This window comes from Myotis myotis, unplaced genomic scaffold (genome assembly GCF_014108235.1).
Source record: "Myotis myotis isolate mMyoMyo1 unplaced genomic scaffold, mMyoMyo1.p scaffold_m19_p_16, whole genome shotgun sequence".
NCBI classification, from domain to species: domain Eukaryota; kingdom Metazoa; phylum Chordata; class Mammalia; order Chiroptera; family Vespertilionidae; genus Myotis; species Myotis myotis.
Genome location: NW_023416320.1, coordinates 46,232,515 through 46,241,458, shown reverse-complemented (window position 1 = coordinate 46,241,458; position 8,944 = coordinate 46,232,515). Strand labels below are relative to the sequence as shown.

Genomic DNA, 8,944 nt, shown 5'->3' with positions numbered 1-8,944 from the left:
AGCCCGGCCTGTGCCCTCTCACAGTCCGGGAGCCTCGCGGTGGATCACCCCTGCAGAGGGAGGCCCCACACACCTGCCACAGCACTGCCGCAGGGTAGCCTGGTCCTCCCTCTTTGGGGTGATCGTGGAGCCCCCCAAATTTATCAGCATGCCAGCCAGTGACCTGGGCCTCCCTCTGTGGGGCAATCATGGGGTGATGGCCGAGCCCCCGACTAATCACATCACATTACACCCGCCTTGGCTGGCCTGGCGCCAATGGGTGTCATAGCGTGGTCCCGGACAGTCATTCTGCTGTTTGACTATTCAGTCGATTTGCATATTATGCTTTTATTATTATAGATTGTGGATATTAGTCTTTTATCAGATATGTCCTTTGCAAACATTTTCTCCCATATTTCGTGGTATTTTTACTCATTATTTGTTTATCTGGATTGCAGCATTCATCTTTATGTTTTTAGTGCTACACATGTATCCCACACTAAAGAGCATTGTATACATGTTTGTTGAAAAAAATAAATCACAAATGTGGGAGTAAAAAGAAATAGGAAACCAGAGAAATCACTGAATAAGAGACACTAACAAACCCATAGAATATTTATCTTTCCTTATCAGAGAAGTGGAAACCAAGATAAGGAATTCCGTTGTGCTGTTCAGGAGGCAAACACTTAAAGTGGTTTTCACACTCAGTGCCATGAGACCGCGCTCTGCGAGGGGAGGGGACGGGGTCAGAGACCTTGTGGGAAGCACCTTCTATCGCTGCTGCTCACAGTAGCTCTGCTTCTCGGAATCCATCCTAGGGAAGGGGTCTCGGCACAGAAAGGGCCTCAGCAGGAAGACACCCACTCCTTAACCGCCAAAGGAATTCGGAGACCCAGATGTCCAATTTGGAGAATGGTTGGGGGAACTATGACACATCACCCAGATGGGGTATCAGTAAGACAGATAAAACAATTCTCAATAGTTACTTAGCCGCCTAAAAGGAGGATGGAACATGGCACTGATGATGTGCTTGTAATGACTCCAACACGTGTGCATCTGGAGAAAGACTAGAGAGATCGGGCACAAATGAAAACACTTGGTTAGGTAGTAATGTGGGCAGGTTTTAAAACTTACCTTTTACTGTTATAATGCTGTCCGATACACGGACATTATAAAAATCTCAGGGACATTTATATAAACTCACAAGTGAGAGAAAAATCTGAGGCCCTTGGTTACCCTCTGCGTCCTGAGGAGCACAGAGAGGCTGGAGGGCAGACCCTGAGCTGGCCCTGCTCTCCCTCGGCCTAGGCACTGTGGTCGCTGTGGACGAGAGCACGGCCTTCTCCTGGCCTGTGTGTGACCGGTGTGGCAGCCAGAGATTGGAACAGAGCCCAGAAGACAGGTAAGGGGCAGCTACCTGCCTGAAAGACCCCGAGGGGCGGCAGCCCAGTCCCAGGACCCCTCCTGCCTCCCTGCCCTGGGCAGCTCCCCCGCCAGGGCCCAGGCTGGGCAGGAGCTCCGCAGCAAAGCCCGTCTGCTGCGCTGCAAGGCACAGGCTGCAGACACGGTCTTCTCCTCACATGGGGGTTTTCTCCATGTTCCTGCAGCTCGTTATCTTGTAAAAGAGAAGCCAGGTTTGTCCTCAGTTGTTTTGTTATTAGGGGAAAAGCGAAAGCCAGGGTTCACATGAATAAAGAAGACTAACCTGGTGACTGGCACCTTGTCCTCCGTGGGGCACAGGCTTCCCAGAGACCAGGGGACAGGGGCCCAGCACCCGCTCCACCGCCCTCGGGAGGGTCTTTCTCCAGTCAGTTCTCTGGCCTCCCACGTGGACTTGTCACATGACAGATAGAAAGGGGCTCCTTACTTTCCTGCTTCGTAAGAAGCCCAGGGCAGATGTCTCCTTGGCACCTCCTGGCTGGATGGCATCATGTGTGAACGAGTGGTTGCTGGATCGTGCCTAAGAGACGAGCAGAGTGGGAACCACAGGTGGACTTGGCAGCAGGAAGGCGCGTAGATGCTGACGACTGAAAGCAGGTGTCCCGTCCAGCGGAGAGGAGGCCTGCCTGCCTCTCGCCGGGCACAGGGCTTCCCTTTGCTGGCGGGATGTTTGCTGTCCTCATGCTCAGCTGGATCAGCTGGATGAGGCGTCCTGCTGAGTGCCCTGCCGGTTCATGCCCACACGCATCAGCCAGAGGGGGAAGCTGACCTTTGTCCCTCAGCACAGGCCGAGCCCGGCTGCTGCGGCCTATTTCAGGAACTTGGTTTTGGAAAGTAAATCCCCTGCTATCTCAGCACTCATTCGTGTCCAGGAAAATGTCTGTCCACTGCTAGACGCTCATCTGCTTGTGTTCTGGCCCTGTCTTCCCTGTGTGCTTCCCAGCGACAGAGGCGCCTTTTCCTGTGCAGACTGCTCCCGCGTGGTCACCTCTCCTGGCCTCCGACGGCACCTCCAGGTCTTCCTGGCCTGCCCCGCGCGGCCCCAGTGCACAGTGAGGGTCAAGGTAGGAGCGTGTGCCCTCCGTCCCCCGCGGAGCTGCTCTGGCTCCCGGCCTGGGGCAGACTCGCACCCATTGCTCTTTCCCTGGGAAAAGGCGAAGGACTCACCCTCAGGAACGCAGTCTTTCCATGTCTGTGGCCTGACAAGCCACGTTTGACTTAAGGCTTTGAGATCGGAGCTACTAAGAGGAGGCAGTGGTTCCTGTCTTAACATGTTCGTCTCCAGGCGTGAGTGTCAGCACCAGCGCTCTCGCAGCCGGGAGCCCTAACCCAGCCATGTGACTGTCGTTGCAGCTGATGCAGAGCAGTATCGCCTCGATCCTGAGGTTCGCCGCCGGTGAGGACGGGGTAAGTGCCCTGAAGCCCCCAGCTAGCAGATCTCCCCCCGATACAGACCCCATGCCATGTGCTTCCCGCTCCGGCGGCCCCGCAGCACGCCTGCACGTGCTGAGTGCGAGACTGCTCTCATCACCGGCAGATGCCCCGTCTGCTAACACGTCTTTCCTTTCTGGGATCGGGGTTATTCCTGCTCAGCCTTACAGTAGAGTCGTGAATCTGACCCCCAGGCCTGGGATGATAGTAGAACAGGATTGAGATTTCAAGTCCCGCTGCCGTGGTTTCACATTAAGAGAACAGGATTGACTGAGATACACACCTTTGTGTCCCGTTTGAGTATTTATTAGTTCTGAGAGTCACTACAGTGTGACAGCGAAGTACTGCTCCTCCGAGAAAACCACCACCTGAACATACCTTGGGGCCAAGAGTTCTCTTCTGAGAGCGGCCTCACACAAGGAGGCTGTCCTGGAGGCGCCGCCTCTGGCCGCGGCCATGACAAGCACCGCAGTGGCCAGGGAGTTGCTGAGCCCAGAGGAGGGCACCGGGCTGACCACTGAGTGGTGCCAGGCACAGGCCCCTGGCCGGGGCCGGGGTCCACATCGAGGGGCAGACGGCCAGCTCAGGAGGTTACGGGGCCAGGAGACTGATAGTACAGAACTTCCTGACGGGCTCTCCCGGCCCAACTCCAGCTCTGATTCCAGCCGAATCAGGCTGATTTGGTCCATCCCGTGGAGGCTGCCCTCGGCCCGCCACCTGGTGCCCAGCCTCCTGTCCTCGAGTGGCGAGCAGCACCAGGAGGCGGAGCAGCGTCACGTTCTCGCATCTAAACTCTGAGTTTGGATTACGTTGGAATGTGGATCAGTCCCGAACAGAACCTTAAAGAATCACTGGTCTGACTACGGTTCCCGTGCGGATTTCAGGGTAGAGTCGCCTGTGGAGCTATACAAGGGTTTCTGGCTCCCTCCCCAGCATAAGCCCACCAGTCTGGGCCTGTCTCTTTAAAACAACTCAATGACACCCCCTCACTCCCCCCTTACCCCTGTGCTAAACAAGGGGTTGCAGTGCCAATAGGGGTTGGTGTTTAGACCAGGCTGCAGGAGGGCTTATAAACAAGTATTCCCTGGTCCTTTCAAAGTAGAGTGTAAGTAAGTAATTACAGTGGCCCAGGAACGGCTGTTGCTTTTCTCACGTTGCCTGTTTCATCTCCCTAACCACCCAGGGGGCAGGCTCCACACTTGACTGCAAGGGAAGCAAAGGGTTGCAGGGCTCACAGCCACTGTTTTGTCGGGTGCAGAGAGGCAGTCGCCAGCCCAGACTGGGGAGTGGGGTCGGGGAAATGGGCTCATCTGTGTGTCTGTTCTTAGTGAAGTCTGTGTGTTTAATGGGTGATGAGTTAGCAGCACCTCGTTGCCTCATCTTTGGGTGCTTGGGGGAGAGAAGAGGGGAAGAGGGAAGGGCGTGGTCCTGGGTACAGCCGGGATGGGAGGTTTCTAAGGCGGGGCTTTCAGTGGGCGCTAAAGAGAACAGAGCTGGGTTATCAGGGAAGTGGAGAGTGTTGGGGGAAGTGTTGGTAACACTCCTGCTTAAGAAGGACACATAGGAAAATGAACCAAACCCACAACCTAAACAAACCAACCCAGCAGCACTTGGGAGTGCTGCACAACTCACCTGCTGTTCCACCCAGACAGGCCCAGGTTCGCCTGCATTCTCCAGGCGGCCTCCGCGAGGCCTGCCTCCCACTCGGTCCTGCGGCTCCCCACCCAGTGGCCTGCCTCCTCCGGGTGGCCTCCAGGGATGGACGGCCACTCTCCATAGGAGCGGGGACAGGGGAGGCCTGTGGGAATGCTCTTCTCCATTGGTTTCCTTCTGATGGCGCCTCCCCCACATCAAACTCCGCAGTGGCAGTGCTCTCTCATGTAAAATCCTGAAAGAGCTCAAAAGAGCATGTGTGTGTACTTGAGTGTTCATGTGTTTGTCTCGTACAGCTGTGAGTGCTCGTGTACATGTGTGTGCTAGAGTGTGTGCATTGGATGAGGGGCGCCGGTTGTGATAGCTTCAGGTGCCAACGTTGCAGGTACTCTCAGAGCTGACACCAGGAAATAAGGCAAATGCCAAGCCTGAGGGGCATTTCAGTGAACTCGCCCCTACCCCCAGCGCTACTCACAGGGGGATCAGTGCTTTACATCTGACCCGGAAAACAGCTGGAGGAGGGTGATAAAAAGGACTGTGTGTGTGCCTGGCTGGTGTGGCTCTGGTGGTTGGAGCATCTGATTCCTGGTCAAGGCACACACCTAGCTTGCAGGTTTGATCCCTAGTCAGGGGGCTTATGGGAGGCAACAGGTCCATCTCTCTCTCCCCCCATCCCCTCTTTTCCCTCCCTCCTTCTCTCTCCCTCTTCCTATCTCTCTAAAAATCAATAAACATATCCTCAGGTGAGGATTTTTTTATTTAATTTTTTTTTTTTTTTTTTAAAAAGGACTTACGTGTAGACATCAGCCATGCGTTTTCCAGTCTGGATTCTATCTGTTTTCTGTGTGAATGCACATTTGCCAAAATCCAGAGAATCACATAGGACTTTCTATGGAACCATAACTCCATGCCCTGGAATGAAGGCACTGCCTCTGGGTAGGATACGTGAGTGTACGTGTTCTGCCTTCGCTTTAATGGGGTCCAGCTACAGGAGTGAGAGCAATGGGGTTGCTGTCCCTGTACATGTCGGTGCATTCACTGTAACACTGCAGTGACATGAAACTCGGACTTCGTTTCCTTAGCTTTCAGAAAAAGAAAAGTTAAAGGAAAAATATATGGTACCTTTTAAAAACAGAGACACATTTTACACATTCGCACATATACATTTATATGGGAGTACAGATGCATTTGTTGGTGTGTGTGATTTTTACCTACCTGTATTAATTGCCAGCAAATATAAAGTATGTGTAATTTAATCTTTGTTTATAAATTATAGTTGTTATTGAAGACGGTAGCTGCCAAACCTGACATTTTTTAAAGTGATTTTTTGCTGACTTTTTTCAAGTCAGAATTCCGTACTTTCACCCCAAGTAAAAGTGGAGGAATGCCTGGGCGTCTGTGTCACACACACACAGCATGCAAGGCGATTAAATGGCCAACAGAGAAATGGCTGCTGTCGTCTCCCTGCCCAGCCCGGGGTGGTGGCGGCCTCTGCACACCCTGTGCGCGCTGTCCGGACTGGCAACCTGGCAGCTCCGGTCACTGCCATCGCGGTGGCAGGCCCTTCGTGGCCTCGCAGTGGCCCTCAGTGAGTGACCGGGGATGGGCTTAAAGTTGACGTCTGTGTCACATAGGATCCCAAGTGCAGGCAGACCTTTGCCGCCATTGGTGTCAGATATTTTAGCTCCGTCACTTCCCAGCAGCTCTCCCTCCCGTCACTCCATTCGACCACTCTGTTGACCTTACACGAACTTTTACTGAGCAATGAAAACTCTTTACAGATCGCACTAGTATGTTAGGCATTGCCACCATGCCCGCCTCCTAGCAGAAGGAAGGGATCACACCCAGACTGATCCTGATATTTCCTGCTTCACAACAAACCATCTCACAGCTCAGTGGCCTGTGGGCAGGACGGGGTTCTGCCGGGACAGCTCATCTCGCTCCAGTGGGCGTCAGCTGGTGGCCAGAGGCTGGGCTGGAGCCCCAGAAGGCCTTCGGTCCCCCCTGGCTTTTGTGCTCCAATTGGCTGGGACCTGCCCGGGCTCCGGCCAGACACCCACACAGCACGTGTCTGGGTCCCCAGAGAGGCCGGCAGAGAGCGCCGGGCGCCTTTCCTGGCCACGCTTGGGACGAACTCAGTGCCCTGTCCACCGCTCTGTTCCAGAAAAGCGTCCCTGAGCCCAGCTTAGACCCGGTGAGGGCAGTGACGCTCACCTTCGATGGGAGGGCACCGAGAAGCACAGACATGTGCCTACTTTGTAAGACATGCTGAGCAAAGCCATTGTAGGGATCTGTCAAGTGTATCCCATGTATTTAGCCCACCTCGGCCTCAGAGAGAAATGTTCTGAGGTTTGATCTAGAGCAAGCATATTAAACTCGCAGGCCGCATGCCTCGTTTGTTTGGCCCGTGGTAGCCTCTGAGTTTGACATGCTTGATCTGGAGAGACTAATGAGAGCATACCACACCTTCCTAGTCTGTGTTTTCATCAAGAGATGAAAGCTGGCCAAGATGAACTGACCACCGAGATATTCATCAGAACGTGAATAAAAAGCTTCTTACAACACGCAGTGTGAGTCTAGAAGAAATAGTATCCCATTGAAGAGGGAAGTTTAGGGGCAAAATACCAGAGAATCCTTTGACCAGAAGTGTTGCTAGTTTGGGGAAGTGTCCCAAAGGAAGTGGGAGGCAGCTGCAAGCACGATGCGCGCCCAGCCCCAGCGTTCGCAGCTAATAAACAGGGCTCGTCCCCGTGCACGTCCTCCGCTCCTCTCCCAGGGCAGCCAGCCGGGAGAGGCTCATCGTTGCATCCACGAACAAACATCAGTAACATTTTAAATGCTCTTGTGTAAAAACACAGTTCTGTTTTCAGAAGAAAATTCGTTCCTTCACTTGCCATAATAAATCACAGCCCTTTTTTTCTTTTTTCTTTCTTACCAATGTTCTCAACTATTTGAAGTCGTGTTCTGTGTTGTTGGGAGCAAAACATGCAGGGCTATTTGCTGTAACCAGCATGCCTTTTATCCCTGCAGGGTTATGAAGTGAACAGCGTCATCGGAAAGGAGGTGGGGTGGCTAAATTGTTTTGTCCAGTCCATAACCACCCACCCGACCAGCTGCCTGGGATTGGAGGAGATCGAGCTTCTGGGAGAAAGGGCCTCTTCAGGCACCACTGGTTCTCCTGGGCGTCTGTGAAGGCCGGTGTGGCTGCCAGGGTGCTGCTGGTGGTTTGGTAGCTGTTAACTATGGGCAAAGTGAATGTATTTTATGATCTTGAAATGGAACTGACAATTTTTCTGGGGCACATGACAGTAAAATGGTTTTGTAAACTATAAATCAAAATACTTTTTTTCTATGTATTTTTATTACCTTCCTGCAAATTTAGGGACATAACTGTTAATAAAGCTTATGTAAGCTTGAGGTCTTCGTTTTGTATTTATTTACCTTAAGCAATAGTATTAATGTAGCAGGAGAAACTGTTCAATTGCAATTTTAAAGTTTTTACATTTTACCCTGATTCAACACGTTTTTCTTGTAGTTTTTGTTTTACCATTGCCCCAAAGCATACACTGCAAAGTTTAACCCTTTGTCCTATATTGTTATATTACTGTTCTGCTCCAATAAATGTCCAATCTAAGCATTTTGCACTTCAAGGGTTTTTGTTTGCCTTTCAGTATTTGGGGGAAATAGTTTAGAGAACTTTATCAGAGGTACAAAAATGTCCACCAAGTGTGAATGAGTTAACGAGTGTGATTATAGGGACACTGAACAGAGTGTAGTTAGCTCACTCCATAGCCAAGATCAGACTGAAGAGGGGTGGGCTGTTAACACTGCGTTGTTGGGAGAGATTTAAATTAACACCATGAATTTATTAGCTGTGGACACTAAAGGTCCTGTTTTCTCCCTTATAACGATATAGTCATGACGGGCCATCATTAATTACATAATATAGACGCAGTGCCCGACATAAAGAAAGGGTGCCTAGTGCCCGCGTTCACTGGGGGGAGGCAAAGGGCTTTATGTATTTGTCCAGATGACCCTCTGGGACATAACACTGTGGCTGCCCTTTCATCTACGTTACTATTGTGCACTCATGCGCACGTTGAAAATCTCCATGCCACTGTCCAGGAGACGGAGGAAAGTGAAAGCAGACCCACGAAGGCCAAGAACTCAGGCGTTTAGAATACCCCGAGCCTCCCTCAGCAGCCCACTCCGCTCAGGGAGCCCCCGGGTCAGCAGAAAGGGGGGCCGTTCCGTCCCCTCCCCAATCTGGTCCTGTGTTTGCAGCACCTTCCCCAGAACTTGGTAGCTTAACGCGAGTTTGGTCGCGCTTCGCTGAGCCTGGGCAAGTTCAACAAAACAGTCGGACGTAGATGTCGGCGTGTTTCCCAAGCAAAGCCGACCCTCTCCCTCCCGTACAAGCTCAGCGCCCTCGGGTGACACA

General features: G+C 52.3%; 1 protein-coding gene across 18 annotated transcripts in view; it reads left to right on the top strand.

Moving 5' to 3' along the window:
• SPIDR (scaffold protein involved in DNA repair) overlaps positions 1 to 8,137 on the top strand; it is a 285,103-nt gene extending 276,966 nt beyond the window's left edge. For 10 of the 18 annotated variants that reach the window (XM_036338725.1, XM_036338728.1, XM_036338732.1 and 7 more), the window contains 4 exons: positions 1,288 to 1,381; positions 2,363 to 2,483; positions 2,773 to 2,826; positions 7,534 to 8,137. In XM_036338725.1, the coding sequence (XP_036194618.1) occupies positions 1,288 to 1,381; positions 2,363 to 2,483; positions 2,773 to 2,826; positions 7,534 to 7,695 (431 nt within the window). In that variant the 3' untranslated portion in view covers positions 7,696 to 8,137. Of the gene's footprint in view, positions 1 to 1,287; positions 1,382 to 1,862; positions 2,484 to 2,734; positions 2,827 to 5,290; positions 7,341 to 7,533 lie in introns of those variants that run through there. The other 8 variants (XM_036338729.1, XM_036338731.1, XM_036338726.1 and 5 more) reach the window with 8 other exon arrangements.
• The last annotated feature ends 807 nt before the right edge of the window (positions 8,138 to 8,944 follow it).